At 58.1% G+C, this 18,614-nt stretch overlaps 8 protein-coding genes across 8 annotated transcripts; 6 read left to right on the top strand and 2 right to left on the bottom strand.

Annotated features, from left to right (window-relative positions):
- Positions 1-411: 411 nt before the first annotated feature.
- On the top strand, positions 412-1,764 carry BKCO1_2000262 (acyl-dehydrogenase; the record flags this gene model as incomplete). The annotated part of the gene is made up of 1 exon (XM_020272466.1): positions 412-1,764. The coding sequence occupies one exon, from the start codon at positions 412-414 to the stop codon at positions 1,762-1,764; it is 1,353 nt and encodes a 450-aa protein (XP_020134829.1).
- A 183-nt stretch (positions 1,765-1,947) lies between these two features.
- BKCO1_2000261 (fad binding domain protein) lies at positions 1,948-3,479 on the bottom strand (the record flags this gene model as incomplete). The annotated part of the gene is made up of 5 exons (XM_020272465.1): positions 1,948-2,030; positions 2,093-2,281; positions 2,334-2,528; positions 2,576-3,230; positions 3,384-3,479. 5 exons carry the CDS (start codon positions 3,477-3,479, stop codon positions 1,948-1,950), a joined length of 1,218 nt encoding a protein of 405 aa, XP_020134826.1.
- A 1,074-nt stretch (positions 3,480-4,553) lies between these two features.
- BKCO1_2000260 (dna repair and recombination protein rad26) lies at positions 4,554-8,387 on the bottom strand (the record flags this gene model as incomplete). The annotated part of the gene is made up of 1 exon (XM_020272464.1): positions 4,554-8,387. The coding sequence occupies one exon, from the start codon at positions 8,385-8,387 to the stop codon at positions 4,554-4,556; it is 3,834 nt and encodes a 1,277-aa protein (XP_020134827.1).
- Positions 8,388-9,757: 1,370 nt separating this feature from the next.
- BKCO1_2000259 (bnr asp-box repeat protein) lies at positions 9,758-10,900 on the top strand (the record flags this gene model as incomplete). Its single annotated transcript, XM_020272462.1, has 2 exons — positions 9,758-10,173; positions 10,228-10,900. 2 exons carry the CDS (start codon positions 9,758-9,760, stop codon positions 10,898-10,900), a joined length of 1,089 nt encoding a protein of 362 aa, XP_020134853.1.
- Positions 10,901-11,340: 440 nt separating this feature from the next.
- On the top strand, positions 11,341-12,140 carry BKCO1_2000258 (glutathione s-transferase; the record flags this gene model as incomplete). The annotated part of the gene is made up of 2 exons (XM_020272461.1): positions 11,341-11,719; positions 11,788-12,140. The coding sequence occupies 2 exons, from the start codon at positions 11,341-11,343 to the stop codon at positions 12,138-12,140; spliced, it is 732 nt and encodes a 243-aa protein (XP_020134852.1).
- A 605-nt stretch (positions 12,141-12,745) lies between these two features.
- Positions 12,746-14,001, top strand: BKCO1_2000257 (carbohydrate esterase family 8 protein; the record flags this gene model as incomplete). Its single annotated transcript, XM_020272460.1, has 2 exons — positions 12,746-13,378; positions 13,444-14,001. 2 exons carry the CDS (start codon positions 12,746-12,748, stop codon positions 13,999-14,001), a joined length of 1,191 nt encoding a protein of 396 aa, XP_020134855.1.
- Positions 14,002-14,536: 535 nt separating this feature from the next.
- BKCO1_2000256 (trimethyllysine dioxygenase) lies at positions 14,537-16,581 on the top strand (the record flags this gene model as incomplete). Its single annotated transcript, XM_020272459.1, has 12 exons — positions 14,537-14,742; positions 14,799-14,856; positions 14,915-15,066; positions 15,119-15,136; positions 15,187-15,253; positions 15,305-15,365; positions 15,415-15,508; positions 15,559-15,661; positions 15,712-15,811; positions 15,855-16,340; positions 16,394-16,465; positions 16,514-16,581. 12 exons carry the CDS (start codon positions 14,537-14,539, stop codon positions 16,579-16,581), a joined length of 1,485 nt encoding a protein of 494 aa, XP_020134854.1.
- Positions 16,582-16,839: 258 nt separating this feature from the next.
- On the top strand, positions 16,840-18,327 carry BKCO1_2000255 (26s protease regulatory subunit 6a; the record flags this gene model as incomplete). Its single annotated transcript, XM_020272458.1, has 3 exons — positions 16,840-17,144; positions 17,203-17,618; positions 17,672-18,327. The coding sequence occupies 3 exons, from the start codon at positions 16,840-16,842 to the stop codon at positions 18,325-18,327; spliced, it is 1,377 nt and encodes a 458-aa protein (XP_020134965.1).
- Positions 18,328-18,614: the final 287 nt, after the last annotated feature.

Below are 18,614 nucleotides of genomic sequence, written 5' to 3'. Positions count from 1 at the left end.
AACTACTAGCGCCGATCTGAAACTGGACCCTGACTGCACACCTGCCGAATGAGGTAATCGTCGGTGGTGGAAGGCACCAACCAACCCGCAAGACAATAACCAGACGAGCGCGTCGCATCGGTACTCGAGGCTCATTCTTTGCCATTGACAGAAGTGCTTTTTCGCATGAATTGTATGCACCTGTGTCTCAGCAGCGAGGATGCTGGTGCAAGTCGGCTATAAGCCCTGCCTTTCCCCGGCCGCTCGGCAACATGATCCCTGTCTCGGCGGGGATCGCGGGGACCTATGACATAGCCAGGTTCCGGCCTTCAAAAATAAGAGAAGCCCAATTTCCACCTCTTGCCTCTAATAGCACCACCCACGGCATCAATGGCGACGAGAATATCCCAATCGGCAGCAACCCGCCTCTCCATGGCGCTCCTCCGCACGAGGAGCGCCCGACGACCGCAGCTGCCACCGTCCCACCATCACCACCGCAACCAGCTCCCACATTTCCCCTCCTCCTTCTCCACCACCGCGCCCCGCCACACACCCGCCAGCCTCATGGACACCGCCATCCTCACCGACACCCAACACGCCGTCCGCGCCGGCGTCGCCGCCCTCTGCGCCGACCGATTCCCCAACGCCTACTGGCAGCAGCGCGACGCCACCGGCACCGACCCCGCCGACTTCCACGCCGCGCTGGCCGCCGGCGGCTGGCTGGGCGTCGCGCTGCCCGAGGCCCTCGGCGGCAGCGGCCTGGGCATCTCCGAGGCGACCGTCATGATGCAGACGATTGCCGAGTCGGGCGCCGGCATGGCCGGCGCCCAGGCCGTCCACGCCAACGTCTACGCCACCCAGCCGCTGGCCCGCTTCGGCACCGACGCGCAGCGCGCCCGCGTGATTCCCAAGGTGGTGAGCGGCGAGTGGCGCGTGTGCTTCGGCGTGACGGAGCCGGATGCGGGGCTGGATACGCTGCGGCTGCGGACGGTGGCGAGGAGGGAGACGGAGGGAGAGGGTGGTGGTGGTGGCTACAAGGTGACGGGGCAGAAGATTTGGATTACGTGTGCGCAGGTGGCGCGGAAGATGATGCTGTTGGCGCGCACCACGCCGGTGGAGGAGGTGCGGAAGCCGAGTGAGGGGCTGTCGTTGTTCTGCATCGATTTGGACAGAGCAAAGCCGGGGCTGGACATGCGGAAGATCAGCAAGATGGGCGGCCGCGCGGTCGATGCGAACGAGGTCTTCTTCGACAACTACGAGATAGCGGCGGATACGTTGATCGGCGAGGAGAACAAGGGGTTCAAGGTCATTCTGCACGGCATGAACGCCGAGAGGTGCCTGTTGGCCGGCGAGGCGCTGGGCCTTGGGTACGCGGCGTTGAACAAGGCGGCCGAGTATGCGAGAGAGAGGACCGTTTTCCAGCGCCCGATCGGTAAGAACCAGGCCATCGCGCATCCGCTGGCGGACGCGTACATGAAGCTTGAGGGAGCGAAGCTGGCGACGTATCATGCTGCACGGCTGTTTGACGCAAGCAAGACGGATGACTCCATCACGCCGCACTCACTCGGCGTGGCGTGCAACAGCGCCAAGTACATGGCGGCTGAGGCAGCCTTCACGGCGTGCGAGAGGGCGGTGCTTACCCATGGCGGCATGGGATATGCTGCCGAATATGATGTCGAGCGGTGGTTCAGGGAGTGCTTGGTGCCGCGGATTGCTCCAGTCAGTCGAGAGATGATTCTGAACTACATCAGCGAGAAGGTGCTGGAGCTACCGCGTAGCTATTAGATGGCTTCAACCTTGACCTAGAGAAACACCAGCAGAGGAGGGAGCTGGAGGTAAGTGTAGGCGACTCGCGCCGAGCAAAGACATCGGCTCGGCCGTCTCCGGGTGGCGTCACGGTGGAAGAACCCAGACAATAGTACGTACAGACCGAGAACTCAATTTTCACCATCTATCTGCCTCAACATGCTAACTAGCCGCCTGGAGAACGTCGAGAGCGTGCCTTTGAGCATTGTGCTCGATGCAACGGGCTATCAGCGACTTTACCTCCGCTGTTGTAGCCTGTTAGACGAGTACAGGAGCTAATTAAGGATAGGATCATTAAGGTACTCACTGAGCTCACGCTTTTTGTCGTCTTGGCCTCTGCCGCGAGTGGCCTCCTGCACCCAGTCTGCTCGCTCCTTTCTGCTCTTCTCGTACAGCTGCAGGCGGCGGGGGATGTCTTCCACTGCAGTGCTGGACGGCAGCGTCGTGGCCAATGCGACGGCGTCTTCAATCGCCTGCGCCGCTCCTTGGCCCATGTCTGCATCAACCGTCAGCCATTGCTCCGGGATCGTTCTCAAAGGTGGTCGTACAGGGGAGGAACGGATGCGCCGCATCACCAAGCAGCGCCACGCGCCCATTGACCCACGTGGGGAGCACCTCCATATCCAACAGGCCCCACACCGCCACCGAGCCCTCCGGCGCCTTCCCCAGCATCTTCCTGACCGAAGGCGCGAACCCAGAGAAGGATTCGAGCAGTTTTTCCTTGTTGCCCGATTGGTTCCAGCCTAAAACAGTCAGCACGTCCCGGAAATCCATACTGAACCACGCACACCTGGCTGCATCTCGCCCACCTCCTCCACTGGCACAAATGCCGCGAAATTCATCAACCTCCCGCCCGAGCAGGGATAAAACACGATCCTCCGATCCCCGCCCAACACCTCCGTCAACACGCCCGGTTCCTCTGCAAACATCCTCAACTCCTCGTCGTCCACAAGCGCCTCATACGGCATCAGCCATCGATAGCAACACTTCCCCGACGACCTCGTCGCCACGCGCCTCCCCACCACCGCCTCCCTCACCACCGAATGCACTCCATCCGCCGCGACCACCACATCCGCCCGCATCGTCGCCGCCGCATCGTCGTCGCCGCCCGCCACCCACAGCACCTCCGCCTCGGCGCAGTCCACGCCCTCGACGCGACACCCCGCGCGCCGCCTGAGCGCGGCGTGCAGGTCGGCGCGGTGGACGAGCCAGTAGCCGGCCTGCCACGAGCGCGCCCTCTCGGCCTCGTCGTCGACGGCGACGCGCAGTACCGTCAGCGCCGCGGCGTCGTCGGGCGCCCCGCCGTTGCGCACTGCCACGCCGCCGTACGCGGTGCCGCCGAACCGCTCGGGGTGGATGCCGAGCGAGTTCAGCGGCGCCGTGGCGTTGGGCGCGAGGTGCACCGCGGCGCCGACTTCGCGCGCGAGATGGGACCGTTCGAGGACCTATGCAGGGGGTGGGTGGGTGGGTTAGCTGTCTGGGTTTTGCCGTTTTATAGTGGGCGGATGGGGGGGAGTGAAATGGCGCTGAGGTGTGGGGGAGAGCTGTTTCCTTTTTTTTCGTTTTTCTTTTTTCCCTTCTTGGAAGAGCATACGTACCTCGACCTCGTGGCCTTGCTGGCGCAGCGCGATGGCGGCTGTCAAACCGCCTATGCCGGCGCCGATGACGAGGATCTTTAGGCTTGGGGTTGACATTTTCGGAATTTGTTCGTTTGTTTGTTTGGATAAATGAAGAGCATATATGTGTCGAGAGAGCTAGAAGCTGAAGGTGTTTTGCAGGACTATTTGACCGGTTTTATATCAAAGGATCAGTTCTCCGGGATAGGTTCGGGAGGAAAGGTAGGCCGAAGCCGAGGCCGAAGTCATAGGGGGAGAAAGGACGTTGAATGATGAGTTAAGGTATGATCAGCGGGGCTGACTGGCAAGATAACGTGTGGACCAGTAGGAGACTATTTCGCGGTTTGTTAGAACGGCCATGTATAAACCTGGGACTATCTTCTTGAGCCATACACCTATTATATGTTTTTACCGTTAGGTATTTCCTGCTATGCCAGCCGTACAGCAGCGTGTTGTTTTTCTTCGACCCCATATGAGTCCGCCTCATACTGTTCGAGACGTTTTCAAGCTCGCAGCATGGCCGTCTCGGCATCGTTGGCAAAACTTGTTTTCGGAGCCGCAAAAGCAAACACTGATACACGTTTCACCCTTTTTCACACTCTTGTAAGTAAGGCTGGTCGGCCTTACTTCCAACCCGACCCCCCATACTGCACACCCTTTTCCCATCGTCGGCGACGAACAACGCCGACTTCTCGGTGAATTCGGCCCTCGACTAGCCCGCTTCGGCCGAGGATTCTCGATGCATCAAAGATGACGGTTTAGTCTACGTGATGCTAGAAGTGCTACGCTTTGTAGACAAAACCCCTAATATCAGCCATTTCCCGTCACTGCTTCTTGAGGATTCAATACATCATCTTTATGTTACAGAGGCCTATTTAGATCCCTAAAGAGAAAAAAAAAGTAATCATTGGCCGTTCGCCAGTGGTATCATTCCGAAAAGCAAAGAAACCATGACACCATAAAGCCCATACCGGGTATCGTCCCATCCTTTTTTTTTCTTGTCCATCCAACCAAACTCACGCCTCATCTCGTCTTTATCGTACGCTGTTGTAAGCCCAAGTCTCCGAATGGTCTCTATAGCAGCCCCTCTTTCTACGGCCTGTGCGGTTGACATGCCATCTGGTTTGAACATCGTCTCACACCTCGACCAGCTCACTTCCACTCCGTCTTCAACGTCCACCTACCCCTTCCGTCGCCCCCACTTGGCTTCTCTAGCTTCGCTAGAATCTTCAACATCGCTCTGAACTCTTCCGCCTTTTCCCTTCCCTCGCCAACCTGCCACTGGAATTGCTGCTTGATCATCTCCGTGTACACGACGCCATCGTGGGTGCGCATGAAGTCCCTGATAGCCTTGAACAGCTCCGTGCCCTCCAAGTCCTTTTTGCGATCCGCCGCGGGCCGCGGAGTGTCTCCGCGAGACGAAGACGCCGAGTCGCTGCGAGATGCGCCGTTGTTGAGTGGAGTGGAGGAACGGCCACGCGCAGAAGTAGCAGGCGCGGCACGGCGGGCTGCACTGTTGGCGGTGGGGGCATTGCGACCCTGGCGGACCGAGAGGTGGGAGAGTACGGAGCCAGATGACGGACCTCCACGGCCGCCGCGGCCGCCGCGGAGGGCTCCTCGCATCGTGGCGAAGCGATCTCTTCGAGGCGGAGGGGTGGGTGGACGGCCGGCGGTACCGGCCTCTCCGGTCCAGGTCACTGTGCCGGCTGGCGTGTTTCGAGCAATCTCCGCCGAGCGTGCAAGTTCACGCGCAACTTTTTCGGCATTCTCGCGAGCCATCCTGGAAATTGCTGCTGGATCGGGACCGACAATGTTCCTTTTGCTGTTGGATCCCATGATCGAATCATGCTCGACCGAACTTTGAACGCCGCTGCGGGCGAAAATGGTGGTCATCAGGCGTTCGTCCTTGTTTGAGCCTGCAGGCTGAGCACCAGCTTGTTGCTCTCCATTGCCGGAAGACTTGGCACCAGTCTCCGTTGTCCGGTAATCTTCTCCGCGTTCGATTCCATAGATCTTCGACATCTCTTCATCCGGCTTCGGGCTCTTCTCACGAGCCCCTGTTGGCGAACCAGAGATTCGGGTTTCTGTACCCTGAAAGAGATTTCCGGTCTCCGTTTCATCGTCAGCATTACCGAGCGTAAAGAGGTCGTGCAGATCCTTAAGATGAAACGTCTGGCGCTGCTTTGGGTCCCTCAGAATCTTGTTCGTCAAGAACTGCTTGAAGATCTGGCGATGATAGATTTTCTCTTCGATGCTACCGGCCGTCATGAGGCGATAAATCTCAACCTCGCGCTTCTGTCCGAGACGCCACGCTCGCTCTCGAGCCTGCACGTCCGTGGAAGGGTTCCAGTCTGGATCATATATGATGACCCGATCAGCGCCTGTCAGGTTGACACCAAGACCTCCAACTTTGGTTGTCAGCAGAAAAACATCCAGGCCAGGATCGTTGTTGAACTTGTCAACAAGGTCTTGGCGGGCTTTGATGCTGGTAGATCCGTCCATACGCAAATAGTTGATGTTGCCAAGCTTGTTCATGAACCTCTCGAGGATGTCGAGCATTATCTTGTGTTGGGCGAACAGAAGAGTCTTGTGGCCCTCTCTCTTCCACATTTGAACCAACTCCTTCACTACTTGCATCTTTCCAGACTTGGACCCACTACCGTATCTCGGGTCGGATTTGAACTTCTCCGATTTATGATGGATCAAGTCAGGGTGGTTGCAGACCTTGCGCAGTATGTCGATTCCAAAAAGAGCCTGTCTTTTGCCATCAAGAATTGAATTCATCTCTGACGACCCAAGAAATTCTTCATAAGCCTTCCTCTGGGGTACCGTCAACCGGCAAAACAGGACGCGTTCTGTCTTCTTCGGTAAATCTGCAGCAACATCGACCTTGAAGCGTTGCAGGAGGTAAGGGCTGATGGTTTCCTTCAACACCTCTGCACACCTCATAGCTGTTTCAACTTGGAAGTTTGATGCGTTGGCATATCCACCAAGCTTGATAGGGACCTCAAATGAGGTGCGGAATTCTGGTAGAGTGCCGAGGCGCATTGGATACACAAAATCAAACAATGACCAGAGCTCGTCGAGGTTGTTTTGCATCGGGGTACCGGAGAGAATGAGGCGGTTTGCCGTGCGTAATTCCTTGCAGTAGACGGTGACACGCGAGTCCGGGTTACGAATCTTGTGCCCTTCGTCCAGAACGGCGTACTCCCATTCAGTAGGAATGAGAAACTGGCCATAAGTCGCAAGACCGGAGTAAGTCGTCACCAGAACATGCCCATCAGCCTTGACCTTGTCGACGATTCTCTTTGCAGACTTTTCAGACTTGGTCAGCGGCTTTTTCTTCGATAAGGACCGTGACTCCATATTCTGTTCCATCTGGCTTTCCCTCTTCATATCCATCATGCCACTGCCAGAGCTGTGCAGGATCGACACCCGAAGGGCGGGCCACCAGGTGTGGAATTCCGTCACCCACTGCTTCATCACAGTGGCAGGACACACAACAATCGCTGGCTTGTTGAGTTTGCCAGAATAATGGAGTCCGGCGATGAAGGAGATTGCTTGAACAGTTTTGCCTAGCCCCATCTCATCGCCGATGATTCCACCAACTTGTTGGCTGTACAACTCCCAAAGCCAATGAACTCCAGTCTTCTGGTAGTCGAAAAGGTTGGGATAGATATCACCGGGAACTTTGAAGCCACCATCGAAGTTTGTGTCGGGAATGTGTGGAAGAGCTTGTTGCCATTCTGGCTTTTCGTCATCTTCATCCAGCGGGGGATAGGCGTCAACGGAGCTACGTCTATGCCGAGCCCTGTGACGGGCAGCACTACGCTCCTTCACCCATTTGTTGAGTCGGGATTGGTAATGAGCCTCATTTCCATCGTCGAGATCCGCAAGGTCCTCTTCCCCGTCAGCACCCTCGCCGTCCAGTTTTGCTTTCTCCCTGGGCTTTGCTTGCTTCGGCTTTGTCTTGCGCTTTTGTCCTGGGGTAGTCATGTCGTAGTCGTCATCTTCAACGCCATCGAGTTCTTCGTCAGTTGAGTCAAGAACGGCTAGTTGGCGATCGCTCATTCCAGGATCGTATGCGTCATCTGACTGTGGACTTTCGACACTCGATGCTTCCGGGAGTCCATCATCCTCGTCTGTGGTCTTGACTTTGCGGCGTTTCGCAGATCGTGCGTCCTCCTCGGAGATGGTGGAACCAGTCTCGCTCATCTCTTCGGCAAAACCAGGTCTCTTCAAATTGCGATGAGACACGGAACCCTCGGGGGCGAACGAAGCGTCGAAATCCTCTTCTTCTTGTTCATCTTCATCTTCACCCAGCTCAGCATCAAGAAGCACGTCGCTCACATTTTCAGCAGTTTTCTTCGGAGGGCGAGCCATTCTCGAGAACGGAGTGATCTTGCCGGTGCGTATCAGAAAGTCTCGACGACTCTCGTTCGGTTGTTGACGATTACCACCAACCTCTAATAGGTCGTCGGCGTTGCCATGATGGTGCCTCTCGGCGATGCGGTTTTCGATTTGCTGGACATCGGAAGTCAATGTCTCGATGCGACTCTCCATGTCGGCAACATCCTTCCTGATCTTATTTTTGATGGTGGATCCGCCAGGACCGGCAAGGCGCTCTTCCAGCTTCCTCAGTTGGGTGGTGCAGCGCTGCTTCTCGGTCAAAGCTTTCTGCAGACGCTTGTTGTCGCGCTCGTCAGCTTGCTCCGTGAGCATTTTATCGGCTTGACGGCCGATATCGCGTTCAATGTCATCCTGGTCGCGAACAGTGGTGAGAAACCTCAGCCTGCTCTCCTCATCGCCATCGCCATCGCCATCTGTGTCCAGTTCCTCGGCACCCGATGTCTCCTCCATTTTTCCCTTTCCTTTGCCGATACACGGCACTTGGTCGTCGACTTCGGCGGGGTTTTCGATATCGGATTTGGGTGAGGACAGCGCGCTAGAGAGGCTGCCTCCGTCACTAGGTGACGGGTCCAACATTGCGTTGTGCGGTGCCACGGCTCAGGACAAGGGAAATGGCGCGACCACGAGAGCGGGAACCGGCAGTGGGGATTTCAATGTAGCGGTAACGGTAGAAATGGCGCGTTGTTGAGGTGGTTGGTGAAGTGAGGCACAGCGGGAGTGGATAGCGGAGCCAGCGGCGGTGTCTCGAATGCGCGCGGTGATGGCGACGAGCTGCCGATGACCACGGTATGCGGCGGTGGTCGGGATTCAGAATATGGAAAGGAGCAAGAAAGATGTGCGCAGCAGCAGACGGAGGGAAATGGCAGCACGGGGCATGCCGCGGCGGCAACAATGGAAGCCAAAGTGAGGGCTGCTGCGGTGGCCGATAATGGAAGCGGCGCGGTGATGACCTCATCAGCGGGCCAGGCTCCAGCGCATTCTGCCGCGTCTCACCGCCGTCGAACGCGTGGGCGCGTGCTGCGGCCTCGCTTGTCGCCTCGGACACTTCCCTCCGCTGCCTCCGCTGCCTCCGCTTCTCCGCATTTCCTTGAGGACGTGCTGTCGTAGCCCTGCCACGCTGCTGCGCGTCAGTCTTCTCTCGCGGCACCACCCGTCCATATGAACTGACACCTTTCGACCGGTCGTTTGCCATTCCGGGACATGGCGGCCGACTGATGCGCCGCTCGTCGCTACCGACAATACGCGAAGTCTTGGGTCTCGCGATGCTTCAGTGCGGCTCTCCAGCTTTGCCCCGGGTCACGCGCGTGGCCCGACTCATGCTACAGCTGCAGTCTCCTGATTGATGGAATCTCGCCCGGGTAACATCAGAACAGCCGGTGGATGTGCCACACACGCCACCTTCACACCGGCACGCAGGTACCCCACCACCCCAAGCACCGCCTGATCTTGGCCGCCTGTCCTTCCGCTACGAAACAAGGAACCGCCAGCGAGGCGTATGCCAGCGCCCACACTCATATTCCGTCTCTCGCGAACCGACTGCTGTCTCAGTATCAGTCCATGCCGCGCTCCGATGGGCGTTGGCCCATCCCTTCAAGCTTTGTTCCTGTGGTGCTACCCCGGTCCGTCCACGCGTACGTCAGTGCTACTGTAGGGGTTTACCATGACGGAATGCATTGTGTACGCACGGCTTTGTTACTCTACGGGAAAGACTCTGTACGGAATGGCGCGGGTCGACAAGGTTTCGCGGACCAATGCGCCGAGCCTGTTTCCCCAGTCCTCTCCACGCGGGCGGTGTCCGCCCACCGGGGCCCCTCACTAGCTTTCTTGAACTCGCGTAGATCATTTCCCAGGCCCGAGCTGGTTGTGCTTCTATTTTCGCTGCACGAGTATAAAACCGGGGGGTTGACTGCAGCAATGTGCTCTGCAAGCAATCGCCCCTCCTCAAGATGCGCTTCTCGCTCGCCCTCGCCGCTGCGGCTCTGTCGCACCTTGCGCAGGCCCTCGACCACGTCACCATCTTCACTCCGCCCTCGGACTACATTGTTCCCAGGACACTGTACGCGAGGACCTTGTACCTAGAGCAAGAGGATGCCCTTCTTGCCACCTGGGAAAACTACTCGCCCGAGCCTCCGCTCGTGTGGTATCCTGTCTACCGCTCCGATGACAAAGGCGAGAGCTGGTACGAGCTTTCCAAGGTCAACGACACTGTGAACAACTGGGGAAACCGCTACCAGCCGTTCTTGTACGAGCTTAAGGCTGCTTATGGCGACTACGAAGCGGGCACCATTCTTTTGGCAGGCAACGCGCTTCCCACCGACCTCAACTACACAAAGATTGACATCTATGCCAGCAAGGATAGAGGGTAAGTCGAGTATGCCGCTGGCTTGAACATTGTTGGTCGCTAACTGGTGCAAAGTGTCACTTGGGAGTTTGTCTCGTCAGTCGCCAATGGAGGCCGTGGTCTACCCAACAACGGCGAGACCCCTGTCTGGGAGCCTTTCCTCATGGAATACAACAACCAGATCATCACCTACTACTCGGACCAGCGTGACCCCGATCACGGCCAGAAGCTGGTCCATCAGGTCTCCACCGACCTTGTCAGCTGGGGCGATGTCGTTGACGACGTTGCCTACGAGACCTACGACTGGCGCCCTGGCATGACGACCATTGCTCTTCTACCCAACGGCCAGTACATCCTCACGTACGAGTTCTACGGCGCTGAGGAGGCCAGCTTCGCTGTCTACTACCGCCTGTCGGAAGACCCGCTCCTGTTTGACTCGGCCCCAGGCCAGGTCATCCGCAGTCAAAACGGCACTGTACCCGTGGGTTCTCCGTACGTTGTCTGGACTCCTGCTGGCGGCGAGAACGGTACCATTGTCGTCAGCTGCGGCTCCGACTCGCAAGTCTTCATCAACAGGGCTCTGGGTGATGCCAGCGCTTGGTATGATGTCGACACGGTTGAGACGACTTCGTACTCGCGCAGCCTGACGACGTGGGGTACCGAGGGAGAGATTCTCATTGCAGGCGGCGGTGTCTTGAATGGCGCGAGCAATAGCGTGACGGCCAGTACCGTCAACGTTGCTGTTTGAGCAGGGGTCTATTGGAGAGAAGCCACACACGAGCTGACGTCGTAAATGCAGATAATCAAATAATAATGAAGAGCAAACATTATGCATAGCACTGCCCCACAGGCACCCGCTTACTGTGTACTCCGCACATCCCTTGCAAAGTCTAGACGTTTTGTGACAACTTCGCGTTCGGCGATTGGTAAGGCCCGAAGCAGCTGCGTGCGGGGCAACAAGCAGCTGGCTTAGTAATTGCGGGGCATTGCGTGCTCCCTGACAGATGACGGGACATTTGTATCATCACCAGCTCATATCGCGCGACTTCCGGCTCCACAGTCCTCGGTCGTGACTTTAAAAGAGCCTTTGGGCTCCAATTCCAATCCGCGCACTTGAATTTGGCCAACAAAGTCACTACCTCTCAAGCTCGTATCCAACTTCTTGTCTCACATACTATCCCGCGCAACATGTCCTACCTCTACAGCGACGACACGCCTGCGGACGTGAAGAACGCCAAGGGCCTGCACCTTGTCACTCAGAGCACGCCCAACGGCCAGAAGGTCCAAATCTTCCTGGAGGAACTCGCCCAGGTCTACGGCATTGAATGGACCACAACGCTTATCAACATCGCAACGAATGAGCAAAAGAAGGACTGGTTCCTGCGGCTGGACCCCAACGGCCGCATTCCAATCATTATTGACAACACACAAAACCCACCTTTCCCGGTGCACGAGACATCAGCAGAGCTCCTGTACCTGCTCAAGAAGTACGACAAGGACGATGCCTTTGGCTTCAAGGACGACCTCGAGCGCAGTCAGGCGCTGCAGTGGCTCTTCTTCTGGCACGGTAACTCCCCCTTCTTCCTCACATTCTTCACATGTGCGCACATGGATGCTAATGACGTAAACGAACAGGCAGCGGAGCGCCATACCAGGGCCAGCTGAACCACTTCGGCAAATTTGCCAAAGAGAAGATCCCTTATGCCATCGAGCGCTTCCGCAATGAGACGCTGCGTGTCTACGGCGTACTTGAGATCCACCTGTCGGGCAAGTACAGCGGCGAGCCCCGCGAGTACCTGGCCGGCAAGGGCAAGGGCAAGTACAGCGTCGCGGACATCGGCACCTGGCCGTGGATTGCGAAGTGGGAGTTCAGTGGGCTCACCAAGGAGGACCTGAAGCAGTTCCCACACCTGCTCCAGTGGATCGACAGGATCGCGCAGAGGCCGGCGGTCAAGGCGGGTACGGGCGAGAAGTACCAGCAGAAGTAAGCGCAACAGGGGAACCAACCGCGGAAGAGGAAAGCCGTGTTCTACCATGCGTGCTCTGAACTAGTCAGGCAGGCGGAGGATGCCAAAGTCCTAGCAATGAATCAACGTCATGTTAACAAACACGCACCCCCTCAGCAGAATGACTTTCAGAGCTGGCGATTGATCTTCTGGCGAACAAGAAACCGGCGGATCCCCTTGCATTTGCTTCGCCAAAGCTTACCCAATGCTACCCCTGGGTCCAAGCGTCGGACTCGGTTCGGAGGTCTGAGCAAAGCAAAGCTACTGGTGGAAGAAATGAAGATCCTTGCCTTCCCCACGTCCGGTTAAACCCCACACTTTCCCCAGAAACCCATTTCCTAGGCGCATATGCCATCTATCGTGTTTGCGTATCACGCTATGGCTTGCATATCCCGTCTGCGAGCAGGGTTATCGACTCGTCTCACACCTCAAGATTCTCCCGGCCCACATGTACGAATCCCGGCTTCTGGTAATTCCGCGCATTTGCTGAAATATTGATAAACACGGACGCCCAGGTACTTGGATGAGATTGACATGTCTGTGTTCCTGCTCTCCAACAGAATCGGGCATCCTGAGCTTTCGCTGCCATGGCCGTCTTCGCTTCACTTAAATTGTGCACTCTACTTCTGCTGTCCGCACTCCCAGGCTCTTATGCCTACAGCCGCGCAGACTGTCAGGCGCCCACGGCCAACCCCCTGGATGGTTGCAGCCCCGGAACGCTCCTTGTGAGCGCCAACGGTACCACGACCACCAGCAACACGACTTTCAGTTCGATCCAGTCCGCCATCCTCTCCCTCGGCAACACGACCACACCGGCCACCATCCTCGTGCTGCCGGGCACCTACACCGAGCAAGTCAACATCACGCGTCCCGGGCCCGTCACCCTCCTCGGCCAGACGGCATCGCCCAACAACGCCACCAGCAACGGCGTCACCGTCCTCTGGCGGCAGGCGACGGGCAACGCGGTCAACAGCTTCGACAACGCCTACACGTCTGTGCTGACGGTGGCGCCGACGCTCGAGAGCAGTCTGACCGGCAGCGGGCCGACGGGGCACGCGGTGCCAGCAGACACGCCGTTCGGCAACGCCGATTTCCGCGCGTACAACGTCGACTTCGTGAACGACTATGCGCCGTACTCGGCCGGGCCGAGCCTGGCAATCAGCGTCAGCTACGCGAACGCCGGGTTTTACTACTGCGGGTTCTACAGCTACCAGGACACGGTGGGTAGCCCGGTTAATCCCTCCCCCCACGACGATGGTGAATTGCTGACCTCGACGCCCTCCAGATCTACATCGGCAAGCTCGGCAACGCGTACGTGTACGGCTCGACGATCGCGGGGCAGACGGATTTCCTGTACGGGTTCGGCACGGCGTGGATGCAGTCGTCGCTGCTCTCGCTGCGGTCCTGCGGCGGCGGCATCACGGCGTGGAAGGGCACCAACACGACGTTCGCCAACAAGTACGGCGTCTACGTGCACGGCTCGGAGGTGCGCAAGGCCAACGCGTCGCTCACAGACATTGCCGGCCAGTGCGCGCTCGGGCGGCCGTGGAACGCGCAGCACCGGAGCATCTTCGCCGACACGTACCTGGACGACTCGATCAAGGCCGGCGGGTACATTCCGTGGGGGGCGACGGATCCGAGGACGAACAACTACACCTTCATGGCCGAGTTTGGCGATTTTGGGCCGGGCTGGAACGAGACGGGCAGGAGGGCGGCGAACGTGACGAGGCTGTTGACAGCGGACGAGTATGAGCCGTACGACGCTGTGGAGAAGGTGTTTCAGTGGCCGTTTAGCGGCGAGTTTGGGAATACCGCGTGGATTGACGCGAGCCCGGACGCGTAGGGACGGGAGTGGGTGTTGTTCCACCCCGGCATAATTAGCGGACTATTCATGCGTGAATAGCCAGCTAACACCGCATAATTAGCGGGCTATTCACGCGTAATTAGCCGGCTAATTAGGAGTAGTGGCCTACGGGGTGGAACAGTATGCATCCAGCAATCCTTCCAAAGAAAAAAAAGAAAAAAAGATTCATTTAGCAACGACGACTGCTCCACCATCTTGGCTGACATGAATAAGATGCAAAAAAGGATGATGATGAGGACGAGACTCGAACTCGCGCGGGTTGCCCCACCAGGAAACTCGTTAAGCTATAACCTTAACCTGGCGCCATAACCAACTCGGCCACCTCACCAATGCTTGGCAATCTTGAAGTGGATTGCACCATCCACTGCGCGATAAAGAACCAACTGATTTTGTGCTTTATGTACTCTAAATTAAACGTGCTGGGCGGATCATGCAACAACAAATAACTCGCCAGAACCCCTCACGACAAAGGTTCAGAATGCACATGACGGCTGTATAGTATCATCGCAGGCCCATGGAAGCGGACTATCTACCCAGGACGCGAAGGTCCAGGGCATGCCCGAGTGCTCAGCACGGCTTCCGATTTTCCGGGCGGGAGGAAGCCGGCGGCGACAACGACAACATCAGACCATCCAACTTCATCCGGCCTCCATCGTCGCACATCGTCGCAGCAATTGCTATGGCCAGCTCCCTGATTATGCGGCCCGCACTGGGTCGTCGGTACACTATCTTATCCCTTGCGGTGCTGCTTCGCTGTACGCTGACGACTCGTAAAGCATTGCATCTGTTGCCATCCGCAGACCTCGCGCTTCGCTCTTCCAGTGCCCTCAGCCAGTATTTTTTTTCCCCACCTTTTCTTCCTCGTCGTCTCAGCTAACTCAACCGCGCCCAGGCGCGATTTGTCGCCACACACGCGAGGGGCTCGCAAAACCCCTTGGGAAACGTGAAGGCGGCCTATGATCCGGCCCCAAAGCCGTATGCCGTGACTGTTCTACACGACGCCATCCAGGTGCGGAGTTCCACAACAACCCAGGGAACGCCCATGTAAGACGCGTGCAAATACTAAGTCGAAACACAGTTTGCTAATCCAAGACAGCCCGGCGATTTGGTTAAGGTCCGCACCGCCACACCTCCGTTGCACACGAGAATTGACCGACGGCGTAGAGACTATTGCCGATGCTCTGAATGTGTCCATCCCGAGACGAAACAGCGTCTAGTCGACACCTGGGCGGTACCTCTTACTGCCCTGCACACAGCCAAGCGCCCGCTGACGACAGTCCAGATCCCAGCCGACATCAGCGTTACCGAATGCTCTGAAGTTGGCGACGAAGTTCACGTACTCTGTAAGGATGGAGCACTGCTTCGGCGAATGCATGGGACTGACGAGAGCAGTCAGCGATGGCCACCGCGGTCGCTTCACCAAGCATTTCCTTGTCCAACAAGCGTCTCATAAAGACGCACCCACTCGGATCTGGGGCGCATTCAGGTGCGTCAACCATCATGGCTGCCGCACGCTTCCAAGCTGACCAGCCCCAGGCCGACGCTGTGGGGAAGCTCGATCAAGTCCAGTCCTCCCGAGATAGACTACGAGACGGTCATGCACTCGGACGAGGGCGTCGGCAAGTGGTTGGCACTGATTGTACGCGGCCCTGCTGGTCGAGGCCATGATGATTGCTGACGCACCCCTAGCGGGAATATGGCTTTGCCTATGTCGACGGCTGCCCGCCCACGCCCGAAGCGACCCAGAAGTTGCTGGAGAGGATCTCCTTCATCCGCCACACGCACTATGGTGAGCAGCCGTCATGACTTGCAGGGCGCGGCTGACTGGTCAGGTGGCTTCTGGGACTTTACCTCGGATCTTGCGTCCAAAGACACGGCCTACACTTCGATGGCGCTGGAGGCGCACACGGACAACACGTATTTCAGCGATCCTGCAGGGCTGCAGATGTTCCATTTGCTCTCTCACACCGACGGCGATGGCGGCGCTTCGCTGCTCGTCGACGGATTCAAGGTTGCTATGGAGCTCAAGGAAAAAGAGCCAGAGGCATACCTGCATTTATCCAAAATCTCCTTCTGTGGCCACGCCAGTGGCAACGACGGCATCGTCGTCACCCCTCATCGCTTCTTCCCGGTTTTGCACCACATAGCGGCCGGGAGGAGGCTGATCCAGATCCGGTGGAACGACTCGGACAGAGGGTCATTCCAAGGACGCTTGTCCCTGACCCAACAGTGGTACGATGCGGCTAGGGAGTGGAATAAACTGCTGAAATCGGCTGAGAACGAGTACTGGGAGCAGCTGAAGCCGGGCCGGCCGTTGAGTAAGGCACCTCCCTGCCGTGCTGGCGGCTTCTTTGCTAAATGCACACCACAGTCTTCGACAACTGGCGCGTCCTCCACGGCCGATCAGCATTTACAGGCAAGCGCAGGCTCTGCGGTGGCTACAGTGAGCGCCCCCGCCCATCTTCCTTTGCCCCTGGCTGACACGAAGCAGTCAACAACGACGACTACATGTCCCGGTACAGGACTCTGAACCTGCCGGACGGAGGGAATGTGATCTAGGGATTTGAGGAGGTAGCTAGCTGCGTAGTAGACAGACCAAAAAACATGATGACATAATCGGCGCCAAGCCCGGGCGGGACGGGAGCTCCACGGCTCCACGGCCAAGCACTAAGCGTCAGCGGCCGCAGCTCTGCCTCCAACACCACATCCACCCAGCTTCACCCAACCAACCACTTCGCCCACCCTCCGCGCTCCGTCTCCACCTCCTCTGCTCCACCCGTGCGCCACCGCTTCGCTCACCCCCGCCCCGCCGCCACCATGTCGACGCTGGAGGATCTCGATGACATTGAGCGCTCCGCCAAGGACGACAGGAAGGACGACGGCCAGGATGGCAAGAAGCCCAATCAGCCCGGCGACTCCGAGATGAAGGACGCCGACGACAAGGACGACGACGTGCTGGACGCCGACATCCTCAACTCGAGCACCCGCGACATCGTCGCCCGCCGCCGCCTGCTGGAGAACGACATGCGCATCATGAAGAGCGAGTTCCAGCGGTTAACACACGAGAAGGCCACCATGCACGAGAAGATCAAGGACAACATGGACAAGATCGAGAACAACAGGTACCCCGCCCCTGCTCCCGCTCCCGCCCCAGCACCACGCCTGACCTCAAGCCCCCAGACAATTACCCTACCTCGTCGGCAACGTCGTCGAAATCCTCGATCTCGACGTGACGGCCGAGGCCGCCGAAGAGGGCGCCAACATCGATCTCGACGCCACCCGCGTCGGCAAGTCCGCCGTCATCAAGACCTCGACACGCCAGACCATCTTCCTGCCGCTCATCGGCCTTGTCGACCACGAGAAGCTGAAGCCCGGCGACCTGATCGGCGTCAACAAGGACTCCTACCTGGTCTTGGATACCCTGCCTGCCGAGTACGACAGCAGAGTGAAGGCCATGGAGGTCGATGAGAAGCCGACGGAGAAGTACACGGACGTCGGAGGCCTGGACAAGCAGATCGAGGAGCTGGTCGAGGCCGTCGTTTGGCCCATGAAGGAGGCTGAGCGCTTCAAGAAGATTGGCATCAAGGCACCCAAGGGTAACGTCCTCGCAGCCCCAACATGCCCGTCTCTGCTAACATTGCCTGCCCAGGTGCGCTGATGTACGGTCCCCCCGGTACGGGCAAGACGCTGCTTGCCCGTGCGTGTGCCGCGCAAACCGATGCGACCTTCCTCAAACTCGCCGGCCCACAACTCGTGCAGATGTTCATCGGTGACGGTGCGAAGCTGGTGCGCGACTGCTTCGCCCTGGCCAAGGAGAAGGCCCCCTCCATCATCTTCATCGACGAGCTCGACGCCGTCGGCACCAAGCGGTTCGACTCGGAGAAGTCCGGTGACAGGGAGGTGCAGCGGACCATGCTGGAGCTGCTCAACCAACTCGACGGCTTCGCCTCGGACGACCGCGTCAAGGTCCTCGCCGCCACCAACCGCGTCGACGTGCTCGATCCCGCCCTGCTGCGTTCCGGCCGTCTGGACCGCAAGATCGAATTCCCTCTGCCCAACGAGGAGGCGCGCGCGCAGATCCTCCGCATCCACAGCCGGAAGATGACGGTCGACGACAAGGTCAACTGGCCCGAGCTCGCGCGAAGCACCGACGAGTTCGGCGGCGCCCAGCTCAAGGCCGTCTGCGTCGAGGCGGGCATGATTGCGTTGCGCTCGGGCCAGAACAAGATCAGCCACGAGCACTACGTCGACGCCATCCTCGAGGTGCAGGCCAAGAAGAAGGAGACGATCAACATGTTCGCCTAGACGAGGCTCTTACCCCTTTGGCGGAAGATGATGACGATGGGAGTTTGGTTTGAGCAGGGGAAGATGCCGCATTTTTTCTGGCAGACTATAATAGATGAACGACCTGGCCCCTGTGGCTATTGAATGCAAGACGTACTTTGTCATGAGTAACAAACGTGCCCCAGCCAGAAACTTGTCCGCTAATCTTCCATGGTGCTTACATTTCTCGCGACGAAAGTTGGAGGGAGAGGATGGGCACGTGGCTTTGAAAAAACTACTCTCAACGAAGCAGTTGCACTCCGTTTTGA

This window comes from Diplodia corticola (genome assembly GCF_001883845.1).
Source record: "Diplodia corticola strain CBS 112549 chromosome Unknown scaffold2, whole genome shotgun sequence".
Lineage (NCBI taxonomy): Eukaryota > Fungi > Ascomycota > Dothideomycetes > Botryosphaeriales > Botryosphaeriaceae > Diplodia > Diplodia corticola.
This window is presented reverse-complemented; position numbering and strand designations above follow the sequence as displayed.